At 38.1% G+C, this 20755-nt stretch overlaps 1 protein-coding gene across 3 annotated transcripts in view; it reads right to left on the bottom strand.

Moving 5' to 3' along the window:
* hpo (serine/threonine-protein kinase hippo) overlaps window positions 1-20755 on the bottom strand; it is a 304676-nt gene that overhangs the window by 38725 nt on the left and 245196 nt on the right. For 2 of the 3 annotated variants that reach the window (XM_070102292.1, XM_070102291.1), the window contains exons 9-12: window positions 12080-12196; window positions 5050-5272; window positions 3496-3575; window positions 3233-3349 (exon numbers count right to left, since the gene is read on the bottom strand). In XM_070102292.1, coding sequence (XP_069958393.1) covers window positions 3233-3349; window positions 3496-3575; window positions 5050-5272; window positions 12080-12196 — 537 coding nt within the window. The remainder of the gene's footprint in view (window positions 1-3232; window positions 3350-3495; window positions 3576-5049; window positions 5273-12079; window positions 12197-20755) is intronic. The other variant, XM_070102294.1, reaches the window with a different exon arrangement.

Below are 20755 nucleotides of genomic sequence, written 5' to 3'. Positions count from 1 at the left end.
AGATATAAACTCACTGTATTGAACACAATAACCGCACTAAAGTTATCATATTATTATTTACCACTGTTGTTTATTACAATAAACATGCACAAATCTTGTATAATACTAATGTTCTATCATATATTTACATATTTACAATCACTGGACATGGTTTTAGAACTGCTGGAGCTTGTGGAACTCTCTGAAACAAGGCACCATGCACAGAGGTACCTCACATTCCTCACACAAACCGAGTGTTGTTGCGTCTTTGTTGCCGTAGTTTTGTTTGTGCACAGCCGATGCATCTCTTCTGAGTTGAAGGAAGCTGTATTACGAAATGATCACCTTCCCTCCTCAAACGCTTGGGTATATCCTGAGGAGTTCGAGGACCTTGTTGTATAGCAGGTGTTGTTACCTGGTACTTCATTATGAGTTGTCTGACAACAGACAAACAAAATTCACCATACGGTGGTCTGTTGCCAGTCTTCATTTGGTACATATTATATGCATTGAGCATTGAAATGTCCATGAGATGGAAGAAAAGTTTCATGTACCACTTGTAACTTTTACAAGCACAATCAACAAAGCCAATCTGCATGTCACATTTGTCAACCAAGCGCATGTTTTGTGTATAATCAATCACTCACTGGTTTTCGTATACGTTCATTAGTCACTCGATCAACTTTGCCACTGTCTTGCATTTCATTACGGTGAATGGCTGTCAACAATGTGACATCTCGTTTGTCATGCCACCGTAATGCCATGATGTCATTGGCAGTAAACACCTGCACATCATCACCACAAGCACCTGCGTTGAGCCTGGGCATATGTTTACGATTAGAACGCACTGTGCTACACACATCTTGTTCACTCGCAAGAAATGGGCTTGTGTACCAGTTATCGGTATATAATGTATGCCCCTTACCAAGATAAGGTGCCATCATGCTTCTCACTACATCACCTGAGATACCCAATAACATCTTGTTATCTTTCAATGTTTTACTTCCCATGTATACAACAATATCCAATACCAGGCCACTGTCACAGTCACATAGTACAAACAGTTTTATACCAAAGTGTTTCCTCTTGCTCAGTATATACTGCTTGAATGACAGTCTACCTTTGAACAAAATCAAAGACTCGTCAATTACAAGATTCTTGAATGGATAAAAGTACATGCTGAACTTTTGTTTGAGATACATAAAAACATTTCTAATCTTGTATAACCTGTCACTTTTGTCAGAGAAGTGCAACATACGTAACAGTAAGATAAACCTTTTCACTGAAGACCGGGGTAGAAATTAGCCGATCTGTGGACCAGTATGCTTTTATATTATGCTTATAGACATGAGGCATAAGCATTATTGTTGCAAAAAGCAAATGTATTTCTGCAACAGTCATCTCTTTCCACTGGTGTAGTCTTGACTGTGGCGATATGATCGTATTTGCCATGGTGTACTCAAAATACTTGTTACTTTCCCTGACAATAGTTTCCATCAATGGCTGGTCAAAGAATAGTTCAAAGAATTCCAGTTCATTTGCAGTGTTTCCAAGGGGTCAAGTTGGTAGAATTCCACTTTCAAAGTCATCAAAGTGGTGGAGCTTGGGAACAAAATTGGGATTTTGCTGCCAATCCCAGATACGGTTTGCTGGTGGATGCTGGACATCATAGGCTGGTTGTGCGGGTAGTTGTGGTGGGCTGGTGGCTGACGCTCTGCTTTGTCCTTGAACTGCGGAGTCAGCAGCATGGGTCCCAGCCTGGGCTGGTGAGTCACGCATGGCCGTGGCACTACCATCACCACTACCACTATCAACTGATGCCTGTGGTCTATCCATGCCAAGTGTAGCCACATCATCCTCACTATCACTATCTATACCTGGTGTAGGGCCACGGGATGTACTCCGGGATGTACTCCGTCCCCTGGGCACAGCATAGGGTACACTACCCGAGCGCATGCGGCGACGTACATACCGACGCTTCACTGGTGAATATGATTCCTCACTATCACTACTCGAATGATCGTCAAGTGCAATAAAATCACAATCCACGTCACTATCATCATCATTACTGAAGTCAGAGGCCTGGCCACACGAAAATAATAGTTTTCTCGTGTTGAGGTACAACCGACCGTGACTGACGAGTGCCCACACCAGAGGTAGAAGGTTGAGGATCGTCAGGGTTTTCTGCACTATTATCGATATCGTGGTCATTCCTTTCGGTCACTAACTGATCAAAGCCAAAGAATTCGTCTTCATTTCCACTTCCATCACTGTCAAAACTATCAGATAGGAATAGGAGAATCCCAATTTTCCTTGGAGTGAGACCTGCCTTGCGATGAGGCATGGTGAACAAGGGTAACTGAGCCGGCGTTCCCACAATGCTATGCGGGCGCCTAGATTTTTTGTTTATGGCGCACACCCACCACGCAGACCCGTTCTCTCACATGTAGGCCTATGAGCGTTTTCGCGCTAAATTTGACGGCGCTAGAATTTTGGCGTAGATCTACGGTTTGGACACAACGTGAAGCCGTAGATCTACGGGACAGACCCTGAAAGAGTTAATCCAAAATTACGGTCGCAATTTTTTTTCTCATTATGCACTGCGTGCTGCACTATTTGTTTATGTGGTGCACACTTATCACATAGATGTGTTCTCTCATATCTAGGTGCAAATTTACTGCTCACAGGTTATCTGAGTGAGCTGAGCTCATGGCGTGGATCTACAGTTTGAACCCTGGATTCAAAGCCGTAGATCTATGGCACAGACCCTGAAAGGGTTAAAAACACTTCTCTAAACACCAGCTAATGCATACTTTAACTGGTACCTTTATCAAAAGTAAATATGGTAATAATGTATGGTATTTATAACTATAAAAATGAAGAGGGGCAGCAAGGAATGCTAACAAAGATATTATTTTTGACATTCATGTAATAAAATTAAGTATTGTCTAACCTTAAAATATTCTTTGTAAAATTAATCTCTATTTTGAGGCAGAATTTTTTTGACGATTAACACTTAGAAATCATATGATATTTTATCTGATGTGCTTTTTTTTTTTTTTTTAACTGGCCATCTCCCACCAAGGTAGGGGGACCCAAAATAGGAAACAAATTTACCATCATTTATACAATAGCTGTTTTGCCAGAAGTACACAGACATCATAATACAAATGACCCTTTAAAAATATATTACATATCCCTACCACACCTTCCAACCTATTTAAATCTCTTTTGCTACATTTGCATAATATACCTGTGTAGATGGTGAAGTAGGATGTTCTTGTGTGATGATTGGCCGACCAGTACCCACGTACTGTTGCGCCGTCACCTGATCCAATGGAGAGGTGTTTTTCAAGCCTTTACTTCTTGCCTGTGATAATTACATAGAATCATTACAGTCCTTGAGATACACACAGTATATAACCAATAACAAAGGAGTTTAATGCATATAACCATTAAGCATTATATTCTATTACAGATGTTTTAAATCTAAATAGAATAAAAATCAAAGTTTACCTTTTTTTCCTGTTCTTTTTTATCAAAATAATCGAGGAAGAGTGGCCGGTCAAGTCGCTCCCCAGGAGCTGTGTCATGTCCTGTGATGAAAAGTGAATTATATGTAGCCCCAAGGAAAGCTTTCACAATCTAATTAATCTATGTATAACAATACAGTGGACCCTTGGTTATCGGCCATTCCAGATATAGGCCAATTTGGTTTTCGCCTGCTTGTTTGGCCGAAATTCTATCCCAGTTATCAGCCATATTGGACGCATCCACCCGCTGCTCCGGCGCATTCATGAGTCAGTCTGGCTGTGTCTCTGGGTGAGTGAGGAAGCCTCCACGCATTCATCCAAACATTTCGCTATGATCCATTGTTTTTTGTGGTTATTGACTGAGTGCAACTGCAAAATAAGCAACAATAGGCCCAAAGAAAGTTCCTAGTAAAGTTCCTTTGGTAAAGAAAGTGAGAAATACAATGGAATTTAAGAAAGAAATTATTGAAAAGTATGAGAGTGGTGTACGGCTGTTTGAGCTTGCCAGGATGCATGCAAAATCCAAATCAACAATCACTTCCATCCTGGTAAAGAAAGTAGAAATCAAGGAAGGTAATGTTGTGAAAGGAGTAAATGTGCTAATGAAACAAAGGTCACCAATAATCAAAGATGTGGAGAAGTTATTGTTGGTGTGGATCACCACACGGAAGAACTAACCACTTCCAAACAATAATCAGTCCTCCCTCTCTCCTACTCCCTGTTTTCCATAAGCCAACAAGAGTCTTCAATAAAGGTATGTAATAGTGATTTAAACGTTCATTTATTTTATTTAGTTCTCATTGTTTTGTGTATGTAAAACTATAGTTAATCTTTAAAAAATGTATTTTTTGTTAATATTTTTGGGTGTCTGGAATGGATTAATTGTATTTACATTAATTCTTGTGGGAAATATTATTTCGGTTTTAGGTCAACCTCCTGGAACGGATTACGGCCGATAACCGAAGGTCCACTGTATCTGTCAGTGGTATAAAAATTGCCCATAAAAAACTGACAACTGAAACAATACAAATACTTGAAATAGAAGACAGACAAGAAGCCCTAAATTAAAAACCAGTACTCTCCTATTTTTGCCTGCAGGGGTTGAGTCTCAGCTCTTGGCCCTGCCTTTCAAATTACCACTTGACAAATTCACTCTCAGCCTCATGGGTCCTATCATTCCTCCTCTTAAAACTGTGTACTCCCCAAGTTGTGTTTGCAGGGGTTGAGATTCTGCTCCTAACCCTGCCTCTTAAACTTCTAAGCTAGCCAGCATTTACTCCTTAACCTCTTCAGCCACATCATACCTATTTTTGAAAATGTGCATTGAATTTGTTTCCATCACCCTAACAAGTTTCATGTGTATATTACCAAGAGTTAGGTGAAAATTAAGAGGCAGGGCCAGAGACTAAAGTTTACAACATGCAAAACTAGCTGGGTAATTAGAAATATTTAATCAGTGGTACCTTTAATACTCTCACAGTTTTCTACTGGAGGTATAAACAATTATTTAATTAAACTTCCTAAAAACATCTCTTACTCTTCATGGTGGAATCCTCATCATCATCAGCATTATCTGAGTTTATGACCATAGTCCCGAGGTCTGTGTTGAGCGTTCCTGTTCCAACTGGTGCTTTCAGTGTTCCCCCCGAGTCTAAAGGAGCCATCAAAGTGCCATCATTATTGAGGGGCTTAAGAGTGCCACTATCCCCACTGCCGGCACTATAACGAACCATGGTACTGCTATCGATATCATCTTCATCCTAATTAAGAGAATAAAAGTAATTATAATCAACTGCATAATTTTTATTTTGATTTTATGCATTCTATTTCATTTCTTTCATCTGCCAATTAAACTCAGAATAGTCACTGACATATCTGAAATGGTATGATTCAATCAAAATATATTACAAGCATTGATATAATGTAAACATTATCATCTAAAAACAAAATCTACCTGTATATCTTAAATATTTATACCCAATTACCCATGTAACTGTACCAACATTATGTATTTACCTATCAATATCTGTCTTAATTATACATAAACAATCACGTATAACAAGAAGCTGTGAACTGACAGCGCAACCACAAATAAGTGAGTACACACAGCCTTAACTTTCACTTACATATATCACAAATATTAACAAATGCATTTGTTTGAAACATGGCAAACACCCCATTAATTAAAAGGAGGGATGGAGGAGATAAGAGGAAAGAGACAAACCACTCCAAAACTATATTCACACCTTTTAACATTTTTTGTCTTTATCCCATTAATCCCAGTTTCTTTCCCCCCTTTCATTTTACCCACTACCTCACACCTTCCCCACACTCACATCTAGATCTATCACACTCCTAAAAGATGTTATACCACCCTGCTCAATACATGAAATCATTGCCCCCTCCCCTCTCTCTCTCTCTCTCCATTCATCAACAATTAACAGCTCCTCAAAATATTCCCTTCCATCTTTCCCATACTTACACTTTCCCTTCTAATAACTCCCCTCTTATTTTTAACTGTTAATTTTATTAATTCCCTAGGTTTTCTCCACCAATCGTTCCTCTTCCCTCCTGCATCCACCCTTCTCTATCCATGAACCTCTGCTGCACACTAGCACTGCATTTTTAAATATACTCTATATATCTTTGAATTCCTCATTACCTATACTCTCTAGCTCATCTTTCTATCAAGAGTTGCTTATTTCTTACCCTAACTGCCTCCTCCTTCAATATGTAAATTTTCACTTATCTCTTACTAACTGATGACATTCTCCTTGCACCCCATCTACCTCTTACTTTCACTGTAGCTACAACTAATTTTTTTTTCAACACATTGGCCATCTCCCACAGACGCAGGGCGACTCAAAAAAAAAAAAAAAAAAAGAACCATTCATGCATAATCATTGTCCTTGTAGAGGTGCACAGATATGACAGTTCAGATGTCACTCCAAACAGCAAATTTCCCAAACCCCTCTTTTAAAGTGCAGGCACTGTACCTCCCACTCCAGGACTCAAGTCTGGTTAACTGGTTTCCCTGAATCCCTTCACAAAATATTACCCTGCTCATCAAGTCCCAAAAACCATTCATCTCCATTCACTCCTATCTAACACACACACATGCCTGCTGTATGTCCATGCCCCTTGCACACAAAACCTCTTTTACCTTCCTCCTCCCCCCATCCTTTCCTAGGATGACCCCTACCCTTCCTCTCCTCCACTACAAGACATCCTATTTTGCTCCCTCCTCTCTAGATGACCAAACCATATCAACAATCCCTCTTTAGCTATCTGAATAATACTTTTAGTAACTCCACACCACCTCCTAATTGCCACACTGTGAATTCTCTGCATAATATTTACATCACGCATTGTCCTTAGACACGACATCTCCACTGCCTCCAGCCTCTTCCTCGCTGCAGCCTTTACAACCCATGCTTCACACCCATATAAGAGTGTTGGTACCACTATACTCTCAAAGGTCCCTGAATCTGCACTTTCTAGAAAGGTGTAGAATAAGGGGGAATATGACTGAAGTGTATAAATGGAAAACAGGAATAAATAAAGGGGATGTAAATAGCATGCTAAAAATATCTAGCCAAGACAGGACTTGCAGCAATGGTTTTAAGTTGGAAAAATTCAGGAAGGATATAGGAAAGCACTGGTTTGGTAATAGAGTTGCAGATGAGTAGAACAAGCTCCTGAGTACTGTAATAGAAGCTAAAACGTTGTGTAGTTTAAAAAATAGGTTAGATAAATACAGGAGTAGGTGTGAGTTGGACCTGACTAGCTTGTGCTAATAGGTCTGATGCTGTGCTCCTTCCATAAGTGGATGTGACTTAACCTGACTAGGTTGGGTCATTGGACGCTTGGACCTGCCTCGCATGGACCAGTAGGCCTGCTGCAATGTTCCTTCTTATGGTCATACATTCTCTTCTTTGCTGCAATGAATAATGTTCTTTGTCTCCACATATCTCAATGCACCACCCACATTTTTTCATTCATCAATTTTATGGTTTATCACATCCTTCATAGACCCATCTGCTGACAAGTCTACTCCCAAATATCTGAACACATTCACTTCTTTCATACTCCCTCCCTCCACTATAATATCCACTTTGTCTTTACCTAACTTGTTTGATACCCTCATCACCTTAATCTTATCTATGTTCACTTTCAACTTTCTTCCTTTACACATCCTCCCAAACTCATCCACTAACTTTTGCAACTTCTGTTTAAACTCTCTCAAAAGCTCAGTATCATCAGCAAAAAGTAACTGTGTCAACTCCCATTTATTATAAACACAACTTCAATGTTTCAAAACAACAACTCAATTGTATATAATTACCTAGTTCTACTGAAGTATATACCAGTATCTAATTCAATCAGAAACACACCTAACTGATACGTCTTTCCCCAGCCTTGTAACAAGATGTTATAATCCAGACTCGTCCTTTCATCCACAACTAGCACTCATCCCTGCCTGTTCCTCTACCTACCTAAATATGTCTATATCTAGATATATCCTGTTATGCCTTCTAAAATCATCCACATCCAGAAGTCTACCCATCAATTTTTATCTATTAATATACAGTTCAACTAACTAATGTCATAATACCCTATATCATATCACCAGTACTTATTTGTCCTCTTTTTTTTTTTATATAAAATATGTATTACCTATTACCAAACCTCTTTCTATACAAAGTTCAATTAACCCGTAAACGGTCCAAGCAGATCTACTTTCACATGTGTAGTGCTCCAAAAGTAGATTACGTTTTTTTTACATATTTTCAAATATAACAAAAAAAAGTAGATCAAAGTTTTTTTACACATTTTCAAATGTAAAAAAAAAAAAAAGATCTACTTTTTTTACATACTTTCAAATGTTGAAAAAACATATATACGTTTGGACCGTTTACAGGTTAAAGGCCCCCATTATCATTTGCTCCTGGCACTCCAAATTGTGGCCTCTATTCTCCCTAATGATGGTGCAGAAAAAAAAAAGATAACAGAAAGAACAAGCCACAATTATAAACTATAAAAAATATATTGAAAGGACACATGACAATTATTTTGAGCTCAAAGGAAGTCCAAAGGAGTGCATCAAGACCTATCCCTCAACTAAGAGTATAGAGAAATCAGAAGAGACATGATGACAATACACAAACTACTCCAAGATATAGCAAAAGTAAAGTAGGATGGATTTCTACTAGGACTAAAAATTTAAACTGTACATCCATCTGGGTCAGAAAAAAAAAATTGATCCAACAAACTGTAAAGATGTGGAATGACCTTTAAGAAGCAATCTGATCCCTACAAACTAACTCAAATAGGTATGGTTATTATAAATTAATATTACATACACACAATGTATCTAAAAAGCTTAAATTTCCTATGTTTTATCTGTAGCTACACCATTTGATATTAATCACGCTTTCACTATTTGCCCTTAATTTTACCTTTTTAAAACAAATACAGCTTAAATATATTTATAAAAATTCTTGCATTCTGTAACTGTTACAGTATGTAATAATTTCATTAACCAGTCCTTTGGTGTAATACCCACCTTCACACACATTAACAGAGCTTCACATCACAAAATTTTTTATGTGGATAGATGCAGTTTCCTATAAGGCTTATCTACTACAGAAAAGCATTAATCTTGCCACTTTTCACAGGCTCTGTTAACCCGTAAACGGTCCAAACGTATATATACATTTTTTCGACATTTGAATGTAAAAAAAGTAGATCTTCTTTTTGTTTTTTTACATTTGAAAATGTGTAAAAAAACTTTGATCTACTTTTTTTTTTGTTATATTTGAAAATATGTAAAAAAAACGTAGATCTACTTTTGTAGCACTACACATGTGAACGTAGATCTGCTTGGACCGTTTACGTGTTAAGAGTGTCACATAATAAGCTTATAAAATACATATTATGCCCATGCCACATGCATTTAAGTTATAAATTTATAAAATTCATGCCATGCATAACACTCAAAAAATAATATAATTTAAGATTTGCATGCAACATTTTAGGAAAAAAAAACCTGTACACATTGTATGCTCATACCCTGGAGCTGGGGAAAGGGTGAAGGAGCAAAACCTCACTGGAAGAGCATAGGGTTAGGTTGTAAATTGTAGTGATACCAACAAACTGTGGAAAATGACTGATGAAGCCATTCATGGTAAAACATTTTCTTTAAGAAATGTCTTGAACAGTATACATATGCCCTTTTCCACAGAATAAGGTTAAGTGTGACATGATTATGCCATAAAAGATAATCAAGAGCTCTGACAGATTACACAAGGACATACTGAGGCAGAAGGGGTCAGAACGTTGGAACATGGAGGCTGAACATCCAGATGAACCAGACAAGACGAAGTCAGAAAGTCTGGAAGTATTTTTCAGCATAAGAAATTAACAAGTGGAATAAGATAGGTAAAATAACAATAATAGTGGCAAATATTATACATGGATTAAAAAAAGAAAAGGATAGGAACTACTTGGATTAGTTTATGGAAGGATAAGGGAGATCAAAATATGAAGCTCAACTTCAAGAAACATTGCTCGTTAATTACAACTCAGTGAATATGTACTGTATATACATATGCACACAAACATGCACATTTGGACATGTGCACACACAAAAAGAAACAGACAGGATCAGGGAGGAATAACAGTGAAAGTTCTACAATGGATCAAGTAATACATAATAGGAGGAAATAAGTGATTTTCCAGGAAGAAGTATCAGAATGAGCAAATGTGAAAAATAGGGTTCCACAAGGATGCATGTTAGGACTTTTACTGCTACTGGTGAATGCGAAAAATATGAAAGAATAGCAAAAAAAAAGGCACAATACCATGACTGGAACGATACACAAATAACCCGCACAATGGTCCAAGTCGGACCGAAACGTCGTCGTAAGCTTCTCTCTTTTATGTGCGGGTTATTTGTGTATGAAAGAATAGCCTTTATGCATCCCTGTTTGCAGATGGTAATGCTAATGAGGACAAAATAAGACAGGAGAGGACAAGGAAAGCTGATAAATAAAACTGGATAAACCACAGGATTCGTCTGGCAAGTGGCTACTGAAAGTCAACCCCAGCAAATGCAAGTTTATAAAATCTGGGGAAGGGCAAAGATCGGAAATGGAGTATAGGCTCTGAGGAATCTGAAGGCCACAGACTTCGCTCAAGAAGAAAGACAATGCATGGAGCTTAATAACAAGGATGTCACCTGAGGTGCACATTAAACAAATAACTGCAACAAATATGCATCTGGAAAATATGAGATTGAGTTTCAGGAATCTCAAGAGGGAGCCATTCATAATATTACATATGACATGTCAGGACCATCTCTGAGTATGCAGCACCAGTATGGAATCCACATCTGAGCAAGCATATTTTCCTCTGATGTGTCACTGCTTTAATGCCCTTACTTTATTTTCCCTCCTTGCTGACGAATCCACCTTTGACACAGACTCCCTCTTCGACTTTTTGGCAGCAACTAATTTATTACACAAACTTTGATAATCCTTCCTTTAGCACTCCTCACAGCCCCTCCTAACTTTATCTTTACTGTTATCTCCACCCTTATTTATCCTTAGATCCTGCATCAATTCCTACCCTGCAGTGCTGTATGACCCTGGTAGGTCTAGTGCTCCCTTTTGATTATAATAATAATAACCGGGGTATATGGCGAGATGAAACTACAGGAGCTAAACCTGATGACACTGGAGGACAGAAAGACTAATGTGCAGACATGATAATGACACACAAAATATTGAGAAGAATTGATAGGGTGGACAGGAACAGGCAATTTAACAGGTGGAAAATACGTAAATATGGGCACAGCTGGGAGTTGAAACACACAGGTAAGTCCTAAGGATGATAGGAAATATTTCTTCAGCTTCATAGTGGTCAGGAAGTGGAATAACCTGGAAAGCGAAGCCTTTGACTAGATATGATGGGGCTCATAAAGCCAGGAGTGTGTGAACCCAGTAGCATCCAGCTGCCACTATCCCAGCAGCCACAAATTGGCGAGTGCAGTTAGGGAGTCAAGATATCATCTATTAATTGTTTAGAGGAGGGAAATCAGAAGTTCAAGTCAACTCTCCCTCAGAAACTAGTTAATATACTGTACTCAATGTTCAACTTTCTCAATCAATTTAATAAGTGACAACTCCCTCAATGAATTCCAACATTCATCCCTCAATTCACTCATTCATTTTACAGCCCTAGGAGTTCAGTTCAAGATAAAACACTAAGTGCAAGTTACACATGCAAATGCAACATTTAAGAGCCCAAAAGCATCAATCCAGACATGGCTTACCATACAATGAATTTATTAATCTGACATCACAGCTAATTTACTACAATAAAGTATTAGTAAACAAACAATATATATTCATTAAATACAAGTTGACTATTATCTGTCAGCTTTTGGACATAAATTACATTTCAGGGTGAATAAGGCATCAATACCAACAACAGAGATGAATGCGATGTTAAAGGCGACACTTGACAAAGCACCTCCATGCTGACCTCTTGATCAACATACTAACCTGAAGTTCAGTATTAGCAAGGTTGTGATGATGATGGGTTTGGTTGTGTTGGTTATTTTTGTTATCTTGCTCAGCCTGCAAGTTCAATCTTGGCAACTGTAGTTGAGGGGCTTGTTGCTGCGAGAAGTGAGGGACATTGGGGGCATATTATTACAACCCTATATATCTGCACCCTACCCTCTCAGGAGATTTTTGAAGGACGGGATAAACCACCTTACACACAAGCACCTCTCACAAGATGTTTTATAGAAAACTTTCAAATATACAAAAGTGTTGATTTTTAAATTATTAGTGGCTAAAACTCAAGTTTTTAACCAATATGGAACTAGTTTAAACATTTTGATATTCAGCTCGAGCAAATTTAAGATTACTTAATACTGTACTTCTACAAAATGAATTATTACATTACAGTTAAAAATCACAAACTGCCAAATAATTACATCATGTATATTTCATTCATGAAAACCAACCCATACCCCATCTCTTTCTCATGTCCACAAACATTTAAGATTATATGGTAATATATGTCACTTTTCTATCATTAATCAATCATTTGTATTAATATAAGGGAGATTTTACAATTTCTTTTTATTTAATTCTCAGTTCCTACAAACTCTTAAGCATTTTTCATTTTGGTTTGGATGAGACATTAATGAAGCAGTTGCAATCTTCTTGCATTGTGATATTAGGTTGTGAAAAAAAAAAAGAAGAATTCCTACCATCAATAAAATTACTCAGCTCATTACAAGGATGCACGAAGAGAATTTTTTTTTTTTAAAAACTAAATGACTAAACATAAGTTACACAAAACTTAAAATACCCTAGCTAAATAAATACCCTCGTCTTACGACCAGGTCATCATCTAGTTGGTAATACATGATAAGCTACTTTACTTCCAGCACTGCCACAGATGGAGTCAAACCTATAACTAAGATGATGCCAATATTGCCATAGGATTGGAATTTCCCAGATAAAAGATGTTTCAATTCGCATAATTTTCTTTGTATTTCAGTGTCACTGAGCTCTTAATTTTAATATTACTAAAATCTATGGTTTGCATGTTTAGTTAACAAAATTTATTGTGTACATTGAATCTTTGATTTAAAGGGCTAACAGGAAGGAATGGGTAGCTGGTAATGAAAATTATGGTGCAGAAAGAAGAGACTGTTTTACAGTGATCTCAATATCACAATTCTGTAATCAATAAACTTTGTCCTTCGTTTCAAAATCAACTGACCCAGCAGATTTTGTCCTGTATTTCCAAAGCCCATTAAATCATGGTTTTACTACCTTTCTATAGAACATAGCTTATACCTATGATGTATATCAGTAAATTTATTATGCCAATACTACTACTACTAGTTTTCATTATTGATAATTAATAAATGATACATGCAATGTTGTTACTCTTCCATCAACAACAATTAAACCTTCAAGCCCTGTTATTAGATTCCAAAATATCAGTTAAACCATCTTCTATTAATTTTAAAATCCACCACCACCACACAGTGCTAATAAATAATGTTTAATGTTTCAGTGTCTTTGTAAATACAGTATAGTACGTACATCCATAATGTATACAACTTCAAAACCACCAGAATACACATGCCACAATTTATGTTAAACACTGAAAAATCTACCAAAATATACTTTTTGTTATTACCTTTTGTCCTTTACTAACCAACAGCTATTTTTAATTAAAAAAATTGAAGCCGCTTAAAAACTAAGTTATTTTACAATGAATATTAAAGTTAAAATGTTACCAATAAAAATGATAACATTAATCAAATTATTTCACTAAATTACTAATATGAAACCTATTATCTATATTACCAGCAAATAACTGAATATTCAATCAGTTGCTCAATGATAACTACAGGAGATACCCATGTACATACTGTATATTGTGTTGACAGGAACCAGTTCCCTCCAGGGTAAGGACCCTACACCTCTACACCTGTATTTCGATGGTACATAACCCAGGTTCTTGCCAGGTGACAATCCCACACTTCTACACCTGGTTCATGATGGTACATAACCCAGGTGACAACCCCACACTTCTACACCAACACCATGATGGTACATAACCCAGGTGACAACCCCACGCTTCTACACCAACACCATGATGGTACATAACCCAGGTGACAATCTCACACTTCTACACCTACACCATGATGGTACATAACCCAGGTTCCTGCCAGGTGACAGCCCCACACTTCTACACCTGCACCATGATGGTACATAACCCAGGTTCCTGCCAGGTGACAACCTCACACTTCTACATCTGCACCATAATGGTAATATGTATTGCAACCAAGTTTCAAATTTAATCCATCAGTCATGACAGGCTCCGCTGTTATGCCCAAATCATATTTCACACAATATTCAGCTACATATAAGTTTTGGGTTGGATTTTGGGTTGATATTTCATATTATTGTGAACATAACTTGTGTAACCAAGGCATTATGTGGGCTTGAACCCAGGTGTAATAATGTGAAATCTCAGTTTGCACATACAACCATTTTTTTTTTCAATGAACCAGACATGTCCCACTGAGGTAGGATGATCTAAAAGAAAAATATAAATTTTTGTTTTTATATTTAGTAATTCATACAGTAGAAGGGGTTACTAGCCCCTTGCTCCCGGCATTTTAGTCGCCTCTTACAACACGCATGGCTTACGGAGGAAGAATTCTGTTCCACTTCCCCATGGAGATAAGAGGAAATAAACAACAAGAACAAGAACTACTAAGAAAATATTAGAAAATCCAGAGGGGTGTGTATATATATGCTTGTACATGTATGTGTAGTGTGACCTAAGTGTAAGTAGAAGTAGCAAGACATACCTGAAATCTTGCATGTTTATGAGACAGAAAAATGGACACCAGCAATCCTACCATCATGTAAAACAATTACAGGCTACTGTTTTACACTCACTTGGCAGGAGGGTAGTACCTCCCTGGGCAGTTGCTGTCTACCAGCCTACTACCTATAATATATATATATATATACGTATATATATATTTATTTTATTTATTATTATCACACTGGCCGATTCCCACCAAGGCAGGGTGGCCCGAAAAAGAAAAACTTTCACCATCATTCGCTCCATCACTGTCTTGCCAGAAGGGTGCTTTACACTACAGTTTTTAAACTGCAACATTAACACCCCTCCTTCAGAGTGCAGGCACTGTACTTCCCATCTCCAGGACTCAAGTCCGGCCTGCCGGTTTCCCTGAACCCCTTCATAAATGTTACTTTGCTCACACTCCAACAGCACGTCAAGTATTAAAAACCACTTGTCTCCATTCATTCCTATCAAACACGCTCATGCATACCTGCTGGAAGTCCAAGCCCCTCGCACACAAAACCTCCTTTACCCCCTCTCTCCAACCTTTCCTAGGCCGACCCCTACCCCGCCTTCCTTCCACTACAGACTGATACACTCTTGAAGTCATTCTGTTTCGCTCCATTCTCTCTACATGTCCGAACCACCTCAACAACCCTTCCTCAGCCCTCTGGACAACAGTTTTGGTAATCCCGCACCTCCTCCTAACTTCCAAACTACGAATTCTCTGCATTATATTCACACCACACATTGCCCTCAGACATGACATCTCCACTGCCTCCAGCCTTCTCCTCGCTGCAACATTCATCACCCATGCTTCACACCCATATAAGAGCGTTGGTAAAACTATACTCTCATACATTCCCCTCTTTGCCTCCAAAGACAAAGTTCTTTGTCTCCACAGACTCCTAAGTGCACCACTCACTCTTTTTCCCTCATCAATTCTATGATTCACCTCATCTTTCATAGACCCATCCGCTGACACGTCCACTCCCAAATATCTGAATACATTCACCTCCTCCATACTCTCTCCCTCCAATCTGATATTCAATCTTTCATCACCTAATCTTTTTATCCTCATAACCTTACTCTTTCCTGTATTCACCTTTAATTTTCTTCTTTTGCACACCCTACCAAATTCATCCACCAATCTCTGCAACTTCTCTTCAGAATCTCCCAAGAGCACAGTGTCATCAGCAAAGAGCAGCTGTGACAACTCCCACTTTGTGTGTGATTCTTTATCTTTTAACTCCACGCCTCTTGTCAAGACCCTCGCATTTACTTCTCTTACAACCCCATCTATAAATATATTAAACAACCACGGTGACATCACACATCCTTGTCTAAGGCCTACTTTTACTGGGAAATAATTTCCCTCTTTCCTACATACTCTAACTTGAGCCTCACTATCCTCGTAAAAACTGTTCACTGCTTTCAGTAACCTACCTCCTACACCATACACTTGCAACATCTGCCACATTGCCCCCCTGTCATACGCCTTTTCCAAATCCATAAATGCCACAAAGACCTCTTTAGCCTTATCTAAATACTGTTCACTTATATGTTTCACTGTACACACCTGGTCCACACACCCCCTACCTTTCCTAAAGCCTCCTTGTTCATCTGCTATCCTATTCTCCGTCTTACTCTTAATTCTTTCAATAATAACTCTACCATACACTTTACCAGGTATACTCAGCAGACTTATCCCCCTATAATTTTTGCACTCTCTTTTATCCCCTTTGCCTTTATACAAAGGAACTATGCATGCTCTCTGCCAATCCCTAGGTACCTTACCCTCTTCCATACATTTATTAAATAATTGCACCAACCACTCCAAAACTATATCCCCACCTGCTTTTAACATTTCTATCTTTATCCCATCAATCCCGGCTGCCTTACCCCCTTTCATTTTACCTACTGCCTCACGAAACTTCCCCCACACTCACAACTGGCTCTTCCTCACTCCTACAAGATGTTATTCCTCCTTCCCCTATACACGAAATCACAGCTTCCCTATCTTCATCAACATTTAACAATTCCTCAAAATATTCCCTCCATCTTCCAAATACCTCTAACTGTCCATTTAATAACTCTCCTCTCCTATTTTTAACTGACAAATCCATTTGTTCTCTAGGCTTTCTTAACTTGTTAATCTCACTCCAAAACTTTTTCTTATTTTCAACAAAATTTGTTGATAACATCTCACCCACTCTCTCATTTGCTCTCTTTTTACATTGCTTCACCACTCTCTTAACCTCTCTCTTTTTCTCCTTATACTCTTCCCTCCTTGCATCACTTCTACTTTGTAAAAACTTCTCATATGCTAACTTTTTCTCCCTTACTACTCTCTTTACATCATCATTCCACCAATCGCTCCTCTTCCCTCCCGCACCCACTTTCCTGTAACCACAAACTTCTGCTGAACACTCTAACGCTAGTTAGATTTATCGTTATCGATGCCATCGCTGGTTAAGGGTCCACTGTGTGTGTGTGTGTGTGTGTGTGTGTGTGTGTGTGTGTGTGTGTATATATATATTATATATATATATATATATATATATATATATATATATATATATATATATATATATATATATATATATATATATATATATATATATATATATATATATATATATATATATATATATACTCAAAATATTCTCTCCATCTACCTAATACCTCCCTCTCCCCATCTACTAACTCCCCTACTCTGTTTTTAATGGACAAATCCATACTTTCCCTAGGCTTTCTTAACTTGTTTAACTCACTCCAAAATTTTTTCTTATTTTCATTAAAATTTCTTGACAGTGCCTCTCCCACTCTTTCATCTGCTCTCCTTTTGCACTCTCTCACCACTCTCTTCACCTTTCTTTTACTCTCCATATACTCTGCTCTTCTTATAACACTTCTGCTTTGTAAAAACCTCTCGTAAGCTACCTTTTTCTCTTTTATCACACCCTTTACTTCATCATTCCACCAATCACTCCTCTTTCCTCCTGCCCCCACCCTCCTATAACCATGAACTTCTGCCCCACATTCTAATACTGCATTTTTAAAACTATTCCAACCCTCTTCAACCCCCCCACTACTCATCTTTGCACTAGTCCACCTTTCTGCCAATAGTCGCTTATATCTCGCCTGAACTTCCTCCTCCCTTAGTTTATACACTTTCACCTCCCTCTTACTTGTTGTTGCCACCTTCCTCTTTTCCCATCTACCTCTTACTCTAACTGTAGCTACAACTAAATAATGATCTGACATATCAGTTGCCCCTCTATAAACATGTACATCCTGGAGCCTACCCATCAACCTTTTATCCACCAATACATAATCTAACAAACTACTTTCATTACGTGCTACATCATACCTTGTATATTTATTTATCCTCTTTTTCATAAAATATGTATTACTTATTACCAAATTTCTTTCTACACATAGCTCAATTAAAGGCTCCCCATTTACATTTACCCCTGGCACCCCAAATTTACCTACTACTCCCTCCATAACATTTTTACCCACTTTAGCGTTGAAATCCCCAACCACCATTACTCTCGCACTTGATTCAAAACTCCCCACGCATTCACTCAACATTTCCCAGAATCTCTCTCTCTCCTCTACACTTCTTTCTTCTCCAGGTGCATACACGCTTACTATAACCCACTTTTCACATCCAATCTTTATTTTACTCCACATAATCCTTGAATTTATGCATTTGTAGTCCCTCTTTTCCTGCCATAGCTTATCCTTCAACATTATTGCTACTCCTTCTTTAGCTCTAACTCTATTTGAAACCCCTGACCTAATCCCATTTATTCCTCTCCATTGAAACTCTCCCACCCCCTTCAGCTTTGTTTCACTTAAAGCCAAGACATCCAGTTTCTTCTCATTCATAACATCCACAATCATCTCTTTCTTATCATTTGCACAACATCCACGCACATTCAGACTTCCCACTTTGACAATTTTCTTCTTCTTATTCTTTTTAGTAATCTTTACAGGAAAAGGGGTTACTAGCCCATTGTTCCCGGCATTTTAGTTGACTTTTACAACACGCATGGCTTACGGAGGAAAGATTCTTATTCCACTTCCCCATGGATATAAAAGGAAAAGTAATAAGACCAAGAACTATTAAGATAAAATCAAAGAAAACTCAGATGAGTGTGTATAAATAAACGTGTACATGTATGTGTAGTGTGACCTAAGTGTAAGTAGAAGTAGCAAGACGTGCCTGTAATCTTGCATATTTATGAGACAGACAAAAGACACCAGCAATCCTACCATCATGTAAAACAATTACAGGCTTTTGTTTTACACTCACTTGGCAGGACGGTAGTACCTCCCTGGGTGGTTGCTGTCTACCAAAATGGGAATTGACACAGTTACTTTTTGCAGATGATACTGTGCTTATGGGAGATTCTAAAGAAAAATTGCAAAGGTTAGTGGATGAGTTTGAGAATGTGTGTAGAGGTAGAAAGTTGAAAGTGAACATAGAAAAGAGTAAGGTGATGAGGGTATCAAATGATTTAGATAAAGAAAAATTGGATATCAAATTGGGGAGGAGGAGTATGGAAGAAGTGAATGTTTTCAGATACTTGGGAGTTGACATATCGGCGGATGGATTTATGAAGGATGAGGTTAATCATAGAATTGATGAGGGAAAAAAGGTGAGTGGTGCGTTGAGGTATATGTGGAGTCAAAAAACGTTATCTATGGAGGCAAAGAAGGGAATGTATGAAAGTATAGTAGTACCAACACTCTTATATGGGTGTGAAGCTTGGGTGGTAAATGCAACAGCGAGGAGACGGTTGGAGGCAGCGGAGATGTCATGTTTAAGGGCAATGTGTGGTGTAAATATTATGCAGAAAATTCGGAGTGTGGAAATTAGGAGAAGGTGTGGAGTTAATAAAAGCATTAGTCAGAGGGCAGAAGAGGGGTTGTTGAGGTGGTTTGGTCATTTAGAGAGAATGGATCAAAGTAGAATGACATGGAAAGCATATAAATCTATAGGGGAAGGAAAGAGGGGTAGGGGTCGTCCTCGAAAGGGTTGGAAAGAGGGGGTAAAGGAGGTTTTGTGGGCGAGGGGCTTGGACTTCCAGCAAGCGTGCATGAGCGTGTTAGACAGGAGTGAATGGAGACGAATGATACTTGGGACCTGACGATCTGTTGGAGTGTGAGCAGGGTAATATTTAGTGAAGGGATTCAGGGAAACCGGTTATTTTCATATAGTCGGACTTGAGTCCTGGAAATGGGAAGTACAATGCCTGCACTTTAAAGGAGGGGTTTGGGATATTGGCAGTTTGGAGGGATATGTTGTGTATCTTTATATGTATATGCTTCTAAACTGTTGTATTCTGAGCACCTCTGCAAAAGCAGTGATAATGTGCGAGTGTGGTGAAAGTGTTGAATGATGATGAAAGTATTTTCTTTTTGGGGATTTTCTTTCTTTTTTTTTGGGTCACCCTGCCTCGGTGGGAGACGGCCGACTTGTTTAAAAAAAAAAAAAAAAAAAAAAAAAATATATATATATATATATATTATATATATATATATATATATATGCTTGCTGCATACTTGGCTCACGTCCAGCCTCGGAGGAGCTGGAGGAAATTCATCATCTTTGATACATTGTGCCATTGTATTCATGTTTATGTTTTTTTCTGTAAATGTATTTTGTTTATTAATAAATGTTCACATAGAATAAAACATATATAGGGGGTGGTAGGAGAAGAAAATATTCAAACAGCTCCGGGGAGAACCTTGAGTTTTCTCTGAGGTACGTTTATTGTCTTCTCTGAGGATGAGGGTCCCCATTCCAGCTATAG

Source organism: Cherax quadricarinatus, chromosome 81 (genome assembly GCF_038502225.1).
Source record: "Cherax quadricarinatus isolate ZL_2023a chromosome 81, ASM3850222v1, whole genome shotgun sequence".
NCBI classification, from domain to species: domain Eukaryota; kingdom Metazoa; phylum Arthropoda; class Malacostraca; order Decapoda; family Parastacidae; genus Cherax; species Cherax quadricarinatus.
This window is presented reverse-complemented; position numbering and strand designations above follow the sequence as displayed.